The sequence below is a fragment of the Epinephelus lanceolatus genome, chromosome 18 (assembly GCF_041903045.1).
Source record: "Epinephelus lanceolatus isolate andai-2023 chromosome 18, ASM4190304v1, whole genome shotgun sequence".
NCBI lineage: Eukaryota > Metazoa > Chordata > Actinopteri > Perciformes > Serranidae > Epinephelus > Epinephelus lanceolatus.
In genome coordinates this window covers 21076474-21091721 of record NC_135751.1, presented here as the reverse complement: position 1 = coordinate 21091721, position 15248 = coordinate 21076474, and the positions used below count along the sequence as shown (strand labels likewise).

General features: G+C 48.1%; 1 protein-coding gene across 2 annotated transcripts in view; it reads left to right on the top strand.

Annotated features, from left to right (window-relative positions):
- adgrl1a (adhesion G protein-coupled receptor L1a) overlaps positions 1-15248 on the top strand; it is a 198957-nt gene that overhangs the window by 142659 nt on the left and 41050 nt on the right. For both annotated transcript variants that reach the window (XM_078161406.1, XM_033644876.2), the window contains exons 3-4: positions 6148-6361; positions 7513-7622. In XM_078161406.1, the coding sequence (XP_078017532.1) occupies positions 6148-6361; positions 7513-7622 (324 nt within the window). The remainder of the gene's footprint in view (positions 1-6147; positions 6362-7512; positions 7623-15248) is intronic.

Genomic DNA, 15248 nt, shown 5'->3' with positions numbered 1-15248 from the left:
CACACTTTATTTCTCACTCTACCTCCCTTTTCTTATCACTTTCTTCTCCTCAGTCTCTCACCACCTTCTTAACTTTTCTCTCTCTGCTTCTCCCTCTCTGCTCTACTCTCCCCTCATCCCTGTGGCTGTTTCCCTGCATCACCTGCAGTTTTACTCCACCACAATGTTTGTATGAATCTAGGTCTGACTCACTGTCTGCTGGCCTGCCTCTTGTGATATGTGCTGGAAACAAAAGAACAGAATAGAGTTGTGTTGGGCCTGTAGCACAGCTCCCGTCCCCGGGGAGATGGAGGATATTTTACACCGGGTGAATCTTCTACTTTTTAGGCAGGCTGATTTTTATTTTGGGCTATGCTGTTTCCCCCCGCTGAGGCGCTTTTATTGCATAATTAGGCGCCAGGGCCAGCAATGAAGTGGTTTGACAGTATGAGCACGTCCCGTCTCGCCTCCTTCCTCAAGTTTGTGCGTGTGTGTGTGTTGCTCTGTGTCTCAGTGGCTTTTTAACCGCCTGTCTTAATCTCTCTGCTATGCCTGCTAGTTCCCCCCACAGCAAAGTTTGTCAACACACACTGAGAGTTCTCGAGGTTGAGGGTGGATGAGGGTTAAGGCTTGTGTGTGTCTGCCCGCGAGAATGCTGGTGTATGTGTGTGTGTGTGTGTGTGCAGTCATCATTGCAAATGCATGAGTATGAGTTGCATGAGGATGTGTGTATCCCCTTTCCAATGGGGGCACGTTTAATTCTCTTATGAATGATGTAATGTTATGGGCTGTGCTGTAATTCAGTTCAGTTAGAGGACCGGGCTGCTGAGGAGAGTGGCTGCCTGTGCTGAGTGGATCAGAACAATAGGAGGTCCTCTCTCCCACGATTCTGTCTGCCTCGCTCCTTTTATGTCGGCGACCTTGTGCCTCCACAAAGAACGGTCGTCATGTTCATCTTCTGCCAGCATCTAGTTTGAAGGTTTCTATCTTTTTCCCATTGTTACCCTGTCTAATTTGCTCTGCCGGTCCATTTCTCCCTCCTTGTCTGTTAGCTTGACTCGGCTCCATCACAGTGGATGTGTGTCATTTTGGCGCTGCTTTGTGTTCTGACCTTATAGCATGGCTGGTGACTCCCTATACAGTCGCTCCTCATCTCATCTCCTGTGAGGAGACGGACGAAGGAGTCAGAGGAGATGAGATAGCATCCTAGCTTTGAGGCCAGCATTACCCCCTCCCATCCACGCACACACATACACACACACAGCTCGCACAGTCCCCCCACCCCTGGCACCCTCATGTTAGGCCTTTAGGTTTGTCTCAGGATGTCACTTTGTCACAACTCCTCAGCTTGAAGGCTGCCTGGATGTGACAGCTCTGGCCGCATCGCCTCAGCTTGTCTGCGGTGACAGGCCATGCTCCAGCGAGTCATTACGTTAACTCGCAGTGCTAAATGAGTCGCTAAGATACAGCACTAAGCTGATAAAGTACTGGAGAAATTGGTCAGGATTATTCTCTGCTAGAGAGGCATTCCCATCACTGAGACCTCTCAGTTCTGTCCAATGACTGTAAAATTACTTGTTCTTCTTCGCCAGGTTTACTAAGGAACTAACCTGAAACTCACGAGGGAGGTGTCTCTTTTTGGCCAGAGCTGAATTGGAGGACATATGTAGATGTATGCAGTATACTTTTAATATTCTGCTGGTATCTCTGGGCAAAAAAGAGGATACTCACCTATTAGCCTTAATGCCACTTAAAGTTCATTTTAAGGACGGCGATATAACAAGAATCCCCACCTCATCAGAAGCATGCCCAGTGTCTCAACTACCGCTTGGCGAGAATGTTCTCTGGCACTATGCTTCAGTGCTATGCTAATGAGTAGCATTAGGAGATGACTGCTGGAACAGACAGAAGGGCTAAGAGGGGCTGATCACATTTCGGCCCCCGAAAGACAGTCAGCCATCCAGCTAACAAGTCAGCCTTAGGGCCACTGAGCTCCACAAGTATAATCTCTTATTGTGACTCAATTGCAAAGTTGCTATCGCAGTCTCTGGCTACCTGCAAGGCCAAACCTTCTCACTCAATTATATCTGAGATAACACATTATACAGTGTCTGTGATAAACCAGTCCAAGGTCAAATTGTCAGAGACGTTAAAATCAAAGTGCTATTATGTTTGAAAGCACACCATCAATGATGGAAAGTTTTTTGGTCATGTTTCACTGAAGAGGAATCTTTGTCTGTTCATACTGTGAAGTTTTCAGAATTCTAAATGTGCTCTCTCCGAGTCGGTCTCCATACGGCAAACCAGGTTTTCTTTTCACTTTCCTCAAGTGCTGGTCACAGCTCTTGGTTGCAGGTCATGTCCCTTCATCTCCAAATGATGTTGGACCTTGGCAAATATTTGTGTGCGTGTGTGTGTGTGTGTGTGTGTGTGTGTGTGTGTGTGTGTGTGCGCAATAGTGAGCATGGATGCAGAGACTCATAATGGTGGAGAAAGAGCGAGTGTTTGCAAAGACTGGCTTAGCTTCTGCAAAATTATGTTCTTGTCTGAGGGTCCAAGCATCTATCCACCCTCAGGCTTTAATTACTGTGTGAGGATAATGAGTCAAATCCAATCAGTTCTCTCTCTTGCTCTTAATTTGTATGGAGCTTCTATTATGAAGCCAACCGCTTCGGCCACTCACACCAGCTGCCCTGGAGTGACACCAGGCCCCTGTCTGTTGTGTGTGTGTGTGAGAGAGATCTCTGTGTCTTGCACACTGCCACATTCATGCATATCAGCTCGCGTAATTATCGTATTGGCACATATCATTATCAGTATGTGTGACAATTGGTAACCATTTCTTGTGGATGACAGATATTAACACAGTTTTATATACCACGGGAGATGACTCATAGTCCCACAGTGAGGGATTAGATCCACCTATACATATGGCTGCTGCTGAAAAAGACACTTTGTCATCCAGCTATTATGAGTCTGACAGGCACGACTAAATGGCCATGTGTGTATGTGCATGCGTTTGTGTGTGTGTGTGTGTGTGTGCGTTGGCTAAAGAGACCCTGAAACCTTAATGGATTCCTGCGGAGTGAAGGACAATCGTAGCCCATGGCCAGTCCAAGCTTATCCTCTGCTCATCTCATCTCAGCTCAGCTCAGAGCCAGCCACAGCTCCAGCTAGGCCTCAGGCCATCTGGCTGACACACAACCGCGTACACACACAGCCTCACACGCAGACACACACACTCACGCGCACAGAGACAGACACTGAATCCCTGAAGTTAAGTTGCACACTTGTTTGTGAATGCACCATTCAAAAAAACTCACCGTAAATCTCCATGTGAGGTGCATCATGCTGTATTTACACAGTGAGTTCCACCTTAAACCTGGATCTTGTCAAACAGTGGGTGCGTAGGTGTGAAATATGTAGGTGTGAAATACGGTACAATATGGCAGAAGTAGAGAGTTGCAGCGGTGCCAGAAATAGGCTAGTTATCATGGTTGCTGCCACCATTGAAGTGTACTGGCTCAATAATGGCTGTGCTCAATTATGGCTAAATATATACTGTAACACCCGAGCCTGAAAAAGAGAGGGGATTTAGTTCATACATCACCTGCTTAAAATCAGACTGGTGAATTTCATCCTATGTTTTCCGTGTTTACATCCATGTGATTTAATAGACTAATTATATGTAGTTTGAGCCTTGACTTCTAACACATCTGTCTTGATAAGTGTAAGCTCAGTTTGACTAAATAAACACCAGGCATGTCACTATCCAGTCAGCGAGCTACAGGCGATATACCACACATAACAGTGATGGTAACAAGCTGAAATTATCTGCACAAAAACAAGCTGATCAACATAAGCACCAGCAATGAAACGGCCCATTATTGATCAAAAACGGTCCAGAAATTATCTGTATTTATTCTGTTCTGCCGACACAGCCTTGTGCTAACTCAACCAACAGCCAGGAAATGAAATGAAACTGCCTCCTTGGGCTGTTGTGCCCGAGAGCTGAGCCCTTCCACCGTAGCTATTTGTATTAGCGCTTAGTGGCGTGGCAGTAGTTGGCCCTGAATAGCCAGGAATAGTTACCATATAAAGTGTGTTTGGTTTGTAAAGTATGTTTAACGTGCGGTCTGCCCCCTCTGATAGGGGCTAAGTGGACTGAGTGTGATCACTCCTGGTGGCCCCCTTCAGTTTTACATTCCTCTTGGCTCACTGTGTGGTTCTAATCGCCGGCCAGCTGTACGCTGTTGTGTACTTACACCACAGGGTAGTTAAGCGAACAAGGCCACACACTGACACTATGCATTGTAATCCCACTGTGACACCAGGACTCTGTGTGTGTGTATGTAAAGCATGCAAGTATGCTTGACTGTGAGCGTGCACTCACGTCTGCCCAGCGCGTCTGCGTATGTGCTAATTTGCTTGTGTGGGTTTTTGCATTTGTGTGTGGATTTGTTTGTCTGGCCTCGCCTGCTGTTTGCATCTCCGTGTGCTTTAATTAGTATGCGCTTTTGCATCTAGGCCTTTGTGATTTGGCACTGGCACTGCATGCTGGCGAGGCATAAAGGATTTGAAGTCTGTCTGTGCTAGTCATTCAGCCTTAATGGCGTTAGTTACACAACTGAACTCAAGTCCCTGCTGCATAAATGGGTGGCATTTAGAAATATGAGCAAGTCCGGTGGCAGTGAATCATGTAGCGCACCGCTGCAGAGCATGTCGGGATGACTGACATTGACATTGACCCAGATGGGCACTCCTCCTGAATGGACAGCGGCTGAAACCTAAGCAGTGTTAGCTCGGTGTCAGGAAGGGGAAAACAGCCCCGCTCTGTGGGTTGCAGCACTAACAGAAGCGGGGCTGACTCAGTGCCCTCGTCTGCTGCTGAGCCCGTCTGGCAGGGGGGAATGCTGTGCCGTGAGAGCCTTAGTTTATAAAAGAACTTCTAAAGTCCACCCTGCTTAAGTGGCACAAGCATTTCTCTGTTTAGATTTGACAGTATGCCCGCCATCATTCTAAAATGTGTCATGTCGTTCCTACTGACAATGGAGAGGAGAGCTCAGTCAAAGCCCACTCCTCCTTCAGGACAGCGGACAGCTCCGCACCTACTAGTCTCTGATGCAGCTCCAACACTTCGGTAGTTATTTTCCCGGAAGAAGTTCAGGACCATGGACAGCAGCTCTCACAGTCGCTGGCATGAGTCTCAGCACAGAGAGACACTGGCTCCCACTGGCTGTCTCTCAGTGCCACAGAGACCTTCACTGCCAGATCACTCACTCTGTCGCCATTCTGTTTCTGTGCCCCTGTTTCCACCTGTGCTGTAAAGGAAGCCGGCAGCCATTTTGTTATTCTTTTGTGTGTGAGGCTGAATGTAGAGGAGAACTTGGATAGGTATGCGGTTATGGAGAGAGCTGGAGAGACAACAAGTGTCTCTCTCAGCGCCTCTTTGCAGCCCTCTTTCATGCCTCTCAGCCTGGCTCAGCAATTAACCCAGAGTATCCCACTGTCCCTGCCGACCCTGCTCCACACAGAGTCCCGCTGCTGGCCACAGCAGTGCATTGACATGCCTCTCAGACGGCTGATTAACAGCAGTGAGTGTGCAAATGGTGTACACACCGGAGGTGAAGGTGTACACAGATGCTAATTCTCTTTCTTTGCTTGTTCTACCATTACTTCCTCTCTCCTAAGGTGCCGCTCTGACACCTTGTTGAGGTGGAATACACTGAAGGATGCTGGGAAGGACAAACAGTTCTTCGCTGGTGTGGGGATGAGTATGATACGCTGCTGACTGGCTGTGTGTAGGAGTTTGTTAGCATTTGAAACTCTCACAGTTTGTTTCACAAGTGGTGCGATATCTTATTGGAGAAGCTGGTATGGCTGCAAATCCATCATGCCAATGTGTGATCTGTGATGTTCCAATGTGAGAACCGGCTTGCCAGGCTGTGCATCAACAGTGCTGAGACATTACTGCTCAGTGAAGGCGAGTCGATAATAGCTAATTTGTGTTTTACATGAGGACAATAGGAACCACTTTCATTCCCCCTGCTCTTGTCAAATACTACACATCATATTTACAATGTGGTCGAATAATAAAGTGCCTCCTAAAAGTATTAAGGTTCATTGAATTATCAATAACTTTGCCTCTCTCCCTTCTTTCCACTCCAGCTCTGAGCCGGTCAATGATGCCCTTCGGCTTGATGCGTCGAGAGCTGGCGTGTGAAGGCTACCCCATTGAGCTGCGCTGCCCTGGAAGTGATGTCATCATGATTGAAACGGCCAACTACGGCCGTACCGATGACAAGATCTGTGACGCAGACCCCTTCCAGATGGAGAATGTGCAGTGCTACCTGCCCGACGCCTTCAAGATAATGTCACAGAGGTAACTATTGATCTGTTTGGTTCTTGTGCGTGTGTTTGTACAGAGTCAGAGCCTGTTATTGGCCGAGGAAACGAGATACTATTTCACAACATAATTCGTCCAGAATTTCCTGCTTTTCCTCCTGAGGTGTTGATATCTTGTGTGAAATACTGAACTCAGCGTCCTTGTTCTGAACAGAACACCGCTGCATCTCGGCGAGACGTGCACATGGATGGCGGTGTGTACGTGTGCGTGTTTAGTGTGTGAGTGCGTGTGCCCATGCGTACATTTCGGATTGTTGTTTGAGTGTTTGTAGGGCTTCCTACAGCTGCTCTCGGTGTTTGCGCTCAGCATCTGCTTCCTCTGAGCTCAGATCAATGGAAGCCCTCTCCCAGCTATCCATCACGCATGTAATGGAGGCACAGGGTGCTAGCTTTGGGAGAGAGCACGGGAGGGAGGGAAGTGGCAGGGGGTGAGGAGGGAATTGAGGGGGTAAAGGAAGGAGAGAGACTGCTAGAGATGATGGGATGATAGAGTGAGTTCAGCAGAGATTTGAGATATGAAGGGAGTGAGAGACAGCACAGGGGAGTAATGCTAAAAGCTGGATAGAGAAGGATTATGTGACGAGAATGAGTGAGTACATGTGTGCGGACGTGTATCTATTCTTCAGTGTGTTTATGTGTGTTTCCCGGTGTGTGCAAACGTGAGAAGGCATGCAGCGATGCGATTTAGATATAGGTATTATGTGCATATGAATGTTTTGCTTGTGCGTGTGGTGTAGAGTATTTGCCTTAGCCCCTCTCGTCCTTCCCTGTTCTCTCACCTCTAATTGCTCCCACTCACAATCCCCCAGGAGAGGAGCCTCTTACGTCACTCGCCCTCTCTCTGCCTCTTCCCTCCCTCCTCCCTTCCTTCATCCCACTCCTTCTCCCCCTCCCTCCTTCTCTGTTTCCCACCTCCCCTCGGGTGCAGCTGTCACATGATCTAGTCTAGTGTGAAATTACTCCCTTCCCTACCGTTCTCTCAATCTTTCAGAGCCTGAAGATGTTTTTTTTTTTGTACCCACTCCTCTTTGTCTTTCTTACAATGGCACTCCTCATTTTTTTTTATCACTTACTTCCTCCTTTCTCTCTCTTGTCTCCCTTCCTCTCCCCGTCTGTCTCCTCTCACAGGTGTAATAACCGCACCCAGTGTGTGGTGGTAGCGGGGTCGGACGTGTTTCCAGACCCCTGCCCAGGGACCTACAAGTACCTGGAGATCCAGTACGAGTGTGTCCCCTACAGTGAGTACCGAGACCCTGTCACCCCCCCCTCCCACCTCCCCAAACCCCTCACCCCATTCACCGCCCCTCCCATCCCTCCCTTTACTCCCCCACCTGAACCTCCCACCCCTTTTTCAACCCCCTCAAAAAACCCTCGACAAATGACATTCTCACACTTACACGTGCACACTTGCTCTCTGTGGCTTTTTTTTTCTCTCAACATAAGCAAAACAAGACAGACAGTCATCCTCACCAGCTTTCTCTCTCTCTGTCTCTGTTTTCTTTCTCTCTCGTACACTTACAATGCACAGACGCACACACGCACACGCTCGCACAGAGCGCTAAACCCTTTTTTTCTTCACCGACAGAGCAACGCAACAGTAGCTGAGAGGGATTTTCACATGGGGGAAGGAAACACAGGGTCCGATAAGCACTTCACACACACCCACTGCAAACGTGGGGTCAGCCCTTATTGGCGATCACAGCAGTGTAACACACACTGCCCCGCACTCACACACTGACTGACCCAGGGGCATGCCACTGCCTTTATCGGCTGCCAAACACCTTTGCTGTCCCTCTGATTTCCAATAAAAATTAAAATTGGGCGCAGTGAGACAGGGAGGCAGGGGGGTGTTGTGTGTGTGTCGCACCTCACAATAGGAATGTTAACACAAACAGCAAAGGGCTTATTTTAGACCACATGACCTGGAGCGCCACACATTTTAACGTCCCCATGGTAACGGCTGACTTCCTCACGGCACTGCTCAGAGCTCCGTGGCAGGTGTGACACACACACACACAAGACTACCTCACACTTGTAAAAGGGGGACACATGGTTGCTCTTTCTCTCTCTCCCTCTGACTCGTCCTCCCCTGAGCGAGTATGCACACACAAACAAGAGCACACTCACTCACGCAGCCAAAGGAGCAGACACAGAAAGGATTATATGGTGTTGTGTTGATCCTCGTTCATGTGAAAATCTCCGCTCAGTCTCCCCTCCTCCCTCTCATGTATTATTACTCTCAGCGTTGATCCCTTCACTGTGCAGGAACACCTGGCTGGAGGGGAGGGGCAGTGGCACTCCCCTCCGCCGGGCAGAAGCAGAATTGGGGTGCAGGAAGGGGTGGAAGGACAAATGAGGGTGTTGGGGTGGCGGGAGACATGGGTCTTCTCGGGTGCAGGGGCTGTTTGATTGATCAGGGTGGAGATATGGGGTTATTCTCTCTGCTTTTTCCTCAGGCACAGATGTTGTGGCGAGCCACGGGTTGGAACTGATGCCGAGCCACTAACCTCCTTTGCTCTCTTCTTCCTTCTCATCTCTTCTCTCTGAGGTCTCTCACTCATCCTCCTTTTGCTTATGATCACACAGTCAACATCACCTCTTTTCATGTCTCTTAACTCCTCTTTCTGTATTCTGCTTTTCTGTCTCTCACCTCCCATCTACACTCCAAGGTCCTTTAATCTCCATCCATCACCCGTTTTCTCTCAGTTTTCATCTATTTTTGCTCCCTGTCCATCAATCTGCCACAGAATCTTATCATTCTATTCAGTCTCCTCCGCTGTCTCTTTCGTTTCTTTTCTTTTACAGGTGGGACAAATATTCAAATACCCAACCACCCAGCTCTGATGGAGAGGCTCGGAAAAACTCAGGGACTTCCAAGCACCTCTTTCAGTCTTTGCCTTTCCTCTGCTCTGTGCTTTTGTGCCCTCGGTTTACCTTTTGAGAGACTTTGTTGAGTCAGGTTGCAGCCACAGTCACAGATAAGAAGAAGTTCACTGAGTTTCTTGCCATTGGGGATTATTCTCTAGTGTGAATCTTTTCTTCACCGCCTTCCAAGTGGCAACAAGTGTTCCTCTCGAGTCTCCTCTGCCCTCTGTTCACCTGTCTTTCAGTCGATGTTAGCCGCGGCACTGACCCTCTCCAGGCGCGTGACTTTGTTTGTTAGTCCTCTGGAAGTTCTGTGTTGGAGCTTGCTGTCCTGTATCGTAATGTCCATAGAGGGTAAAGGTAGCATTGCTTAGTTGTACCTATCTTCTTCTCCTCGTGCATTCTAACCTTGTTTTTTCTCCCTCTGACTGCACAAGGGAGCTTGCTCTCTCTCCGCGAGGCAATCAAAGGGATGATTAAATAGCTGCTGACTTGCATTTTTTCTCCCCGTGTTTGAGAAAAAAAACCTTGTTGATTGCGTCTGAAGTATGGCACGGCTTAGAAAATTGGAAGCTGATCCCTCTGTGATGAAAAGTCCTGCCTGTCTGAGGTGACAAAGAAGAGCCAATTACCCCTGTCCTCTGCCACTCTCCTCCGCCAGAGATGCACGACCACGTCACAGTCACTCACACACCCACACCGAAATAGAAATGTGAACGCACGCGTATGTACACAGCTTATACTGCGGGCTGCTCTACATGTTTGTTCTCATCTGACAAAGTAAATACGACCTGACACATTCAGACTCAGAGCTGGAACTGTTCATCCCAAAACCTAGTCACCGTCGCACCACACGCCACTCAACTCGGCCACTTTTAATTACCAGGAGAGGGGGCGCGTCGCTCTCTTCAGTTCTGCCTCAGCAGAGATTTGTCAAGATTAATTGAATTTGCTGCTGCTAATCGCTCTGGTAATGCCCCATCGTTCACGTCTGGCTGGGAACGCTGGGCACTCTGGCATCACCCAAGGCTGACGCATGTTTTTCATCGGTTGTCTCGACAAAAAAGGTGAACAAAAGAGAGATGATGTGTTGAGGTTGTGTGTCAAAATGGGTGAGATGGTGTGCAGCCACGTTGATGGCCGTGTGTGATGTTAACGTCTGACAGGGTCCTCTATGTGCGTGTCACACAGGCGCCATGTTACCAGTCACCTGAAACGGCGAGGTGACAGCCACAGCCGAGATGACACACACACACACCTCTGTCGGCTGAGCTCAAACAAGTGTCCGGAACATGTGTGTTTGTTGCTGTGCGTGGGATCGCCTTGGCAAAATACAACCTCCGCCAACAAGTCAAATCATATCTCATCGAGCCAAAAAGCCCTGCGAGGCCTCCCCGCCACATAGCATTGTTTTTGCCAGCAAGAACAGAGCAAGACAAAGCGGCTCAACAGAACTCTCATTTTGCACTGTCACAGCCGGCTGTAGACTGCTGGATTCCATTAAGACATCACAGATCCATGCACACAGCTGCGGCGCGTATTTACTGCAGTGGAAACCCTACACTGCACTCTTAGCACAGATGTACACTGAGTCAAAGTAAATCTACCCTGCGAGAGAACTCTCGCTACCTGTCCCCCCTCCTCCTCCAGGACACAGTGCTACATCATTATTGACTCCTAATGCTCTCCATTCGGGCCATCCATGCTAGCCATGCCAAAGCCATTAGACCTGGTGTTGTGCCTCTGCTACTTCATCAGCTGTGATTTATCTTGTTGATATGGACAGCGCAGGGTGCTGAAGAACTGCCTTTAAAAGCGCCTACTCAGGCTGTACAGTAGAGATTCTGCAGAGCTTCTTAGGTAACTCCATGTTCTCCACGTTCTGTGGCTCTGCCACTGTTTCACTTTATGAAATTGATTCTTCCTCGCAAATGTATTCAGTGCTGCCTATTCATTATGAGACATCGCTTTTTGGACACAAAGCCGCCAAAAATGATAGCGGACTTGTTGGGAAGAGTTTGTCAGTCGAAGGAATAATGGCATTGTAACGTGACAAGTTTTCAGGGGGAAGAGAGGGAACACTTTGATGTAGCTGGAAATGAAATTCTATTAATATGTATAGGGGCACAATTAGACGTGGGGCTCATAAATGTTTGGTGAATGAGAAGCAGGAGGCTTTGCTCGGGCCGTGGAAAGGGATGACTCTTTACCGTGAAAAATGCGAGAAGGAGAAAAGAGAAGGGAGAGGACGGAAGAAGCTGGAGAGGACACGCTATCTCTCAGCACTATGTGAAAGAGACAGAGGAGGCTAAGTTGTCCTGCAGTACTCCAACACTGTGTGTATGTGTGTATTTGAGAGTGTGAGTTTCTAGCTGTACTCATTAGTGTGGGAGTAATTGATAGGGTTGTAGAGAGCGCCGAGCAGAGTGATTAAGGGGAGAGAGGGCAGTGGCTTATTTCTCAAAAGGGCCCTGAAAGAGAAATGCTGAATGAATCAGACAAACAACCAAGGTGGCCTTAAACTAACCTCCTGTTCACTGTGAGGACAGTTTGATGAGTTTCTGTCTCTTTTTTCTCTGTTTGTCGGTGTGTGTGTGTGTGTGTGTGTGTGTGTGTCCTGAGGTACGTGTGATGATCTTGTGTGTCTGTGCTTAGTGTCTATTTTTCAGGAAAACCCAGAGTAGAAGAAATGAAGTCAACAGTCTTCCACCGACCCTATCTTCTTCTCTCTTTCTGCAGCATTGAAGAAATTTTCTTTATTTTTTCCGATCTCTCTCTCTCTCTACATGTCACTGCTGTGCATCACACACATCATTTTCCTCCTCTTTAGCAAATCATACTCATTTATGACATTTAGGGTAATGTATTTTGAGGACACGCTTGCATGAAGTGGACAAGGTCTGCTGTCAGTAGATACGTGTATGGAAAAAAACACAAACTCTGGAGTTGTGCTGAATTCTGGTGTTCCCATGCACTCCCCTGCAGTTTTTTCACAGGGGATGAAAGCTCTAGATGCTCCCTGGTCGGTCTCTCCCTCCCTAACCTTGAAGCTAATGATTGCACTCACAGTTGGTGGCAGGGATGTAATGCTTTCTTACCCCCTGCCCCAGCTTCATAGGACTCGCATTCGTAGCTTTGCCATGTTTACCCCTCCAGGCTGAATATGGCTGCCATTCCCCAGGTCTTCATGGAGGTTGTTTGTATAGTTTGATCTCGGCATAGGGTGATAAATGATCAGTGTTGCTGCTGATACTGATGCCGCCTCTGCTGTATCGCTGCCAAGATGCGAGGCCACCCCCCGCACAGATCAGGCTACTGCTGCTAACTCTCCCTTTTTCTTTTTTATTTTCTTTTTGCTCTCTATTGATCTCTTTACATCTCTCCCTCTCTTGCTCTCTCCCTCTCACCTTTTTTTTCTGTCTGTACGGGCAACCCTGCAAGGTGTCGTGACAATTTCACAGGGCTCCCCGGGGACATCAGACTTCCCGCGACACATACACGACAATCACGCCCGCAGTGGGGATCCACCAGCCATGCGCCTTTTTGACACGTGTCTTCCCGAGAGACATGACGATCCACTTGCACACCACTTGCGCCTCAGCAAACACAGAGGAAAGGCGCGCGACCAGTGCTGTAATATGGAAGGCGGAGCTGAAATCCTTGCTAGCGTCTCCTTTGAGTCTCCAGCTCCTCCCCAGACGAGGCGACACAAGCAGGTGCCAAACAGCGTCATGGATGTGGAGGGGGGGCCACGCCTTACCTGCTCAAGTCAGCTGAGGCCTCGGTGTGACTCACCACACCAACCTATTGATTGGTGTGTGATGAGCGCGCTGTAGATGTTCCTCTCATCTCTCTTTTGTCTCTACCCTCTTTTTTTTTCTCCCCTCCCCCCGACAGTGTCTCTTGGTTTCTCTCTGTGTTTCTGAGACGTTCCACTCTGTCAAGCCCTCCCTTTCCCCTGTTGTTTGTTCTCTTTTTCTTTGATGAGCCAGCCTCGGCCAGGCAAGCCGGCAGCTCCCCATTGATTGGACGGTCGATGGGTTGAGTGTTTTCGCTGGCTTCTATAGCGAGCATCCTGACTCTGTAAATTGAGCAAAGCCAAAAGCACCGCTTTCTTTAGATCAAGGGACCGCTCTAATGTCAACACAGACTTTGAGAGAGAGGAGTGGAGAGAGGGGATTCAACGATCCCTCTGAAGGCAACCAGCCACAGATAGAGACATCCTCATCGCCACCTTTCCATCTACCGCCCCCCCCCCCCCGCCAGTCTCTTTCTCAACCTTTCCCACTCTTTGTTTACTTCCACAGCTGAAGAGGACTACAGCGCCAAAATGCTATCTGCTGGTTTCTCTTTCCAACAGGTTCCCGGAGCTGCACTTTGGGGTGTAAGGGAACGTGGGAGTGAGGGAGGGAGGGATGTGGCAATAAGAGTGGTGGAGGTGGGGTCGAGAGTGTGTGGTTGGGGGAGGATTGTGTTGTTGGGGGGATTATTGATAAAGCTGAAATGAAATGGAAATGGATTTAAACCCAGGTCAGGCCATTTTCCCCTCCTCATTTTCCATTTGAGCCATCCTTTCTCTGAGTAGCCAACCATAACACAGACAGATAACTTGCTTTTTAAAAAAAGAGAGAGAGAGAAAGGACAGCGTTTTATTTAATCTCAATTTTCTCTTTTTTCCTGCACCTGTTTTTTTCTTTCGTTCTCTTCACTTTCCCTCTCTCTTTCTCTCTCTCTCTTCCTTACTGTCTTTCTCTTTTATCTTCCTATCTCCTTCTTTCTCCTTTTTCCGATGCTTGAATAGAAGTGGATCAAAAAGGTAAAGACCACAATGAACATAACAACCACAGCTCGCCCCTTCCTCCCTTCTCCTCCTCCCTTGTCTCCCTTCCTCCCCCCATATCCCCTCCTAACCCAGCACCTTGTGTAGTGGTCATGTTTGATGTTGATATCCCTCCCTTTTCTTTCTCGATCTCTAATCGCCTCCTCTGCCCTTCTCTTTCTATCTCTCTTTGAACTATAACCAAAACTCTAAAATCTTTCTAGATTTCCTCCTTGGTTCTGATGACACCAGCCTGACCTGCACGCACGCACACACACTCACTCGCACAGACACACACAAAGGCATCATGGGAGGTCAGTCCAGTGTCTATGAGAGATAAACGAGAGAATAACTTCATTCCTTTCCTGTACAAAGTAGCACATCTCAGCCTAATCTTACAGACGACATACGTTCATATCATCTCATGGATGGCAAACCTCTCCTCTTTTTTTCCATCCCTTCCCAAAGCTATCTCACACTGTTGCCTCACACACACCTGACAATCCACATTTCTCATTACATCTCTCAAGTATCTTTCAGCTCATTTCGCTATTGCAATTTATTTGTCCCTCCAGATCTAAGAAAAAAAAATCCTCTCTCTCTTTACATTACTCAGCTGCTCCTTCTCTCCATACTGTATCTCTTTCCCTCTATTATTTTTTTTGTTTCTCAGGACCGATTCAAAGTTTGTTGTCGCTGTAATCTTGAAGCAAAACTTTGTGTTAAGATAACACGGAAACTAGCCAAAGTTGCTCTCAGTATCATTTTTACAGTATCCCATTTCCAGGTGCTTCAGTGTCCTTCTGTCATTCTGTCTCTCTTCCTTTTTCAATTAATCACACTTCCATTTAACTCCCTTTTCTCTCGCTGTCCCCTTACTTCTTATTTTTCTCTGTTGCGTTCCTCATCCTCCCCTTTCTCTTGTTCTCTTTCTGTCGCTGATTGGTTTATCTCTCAGATCACATCTGGCCATCACAAGCAGCTGCAGGCTCTTTTGAGCATCTCTTATACTCCTCTTCCTCCTCCTCCTCCTCTCTTCTCTCTCTATGCCTCTCTTTCTACAGTTTGTCACTGCCACATCTCTGGTCTCTTTATTGCACATGCACTGTGAACTTGTGCCCCTCTCCCTCCCACAACCCCTCCATACCCATACATCAGTCAATCCCTCCTGGTTCCTTAT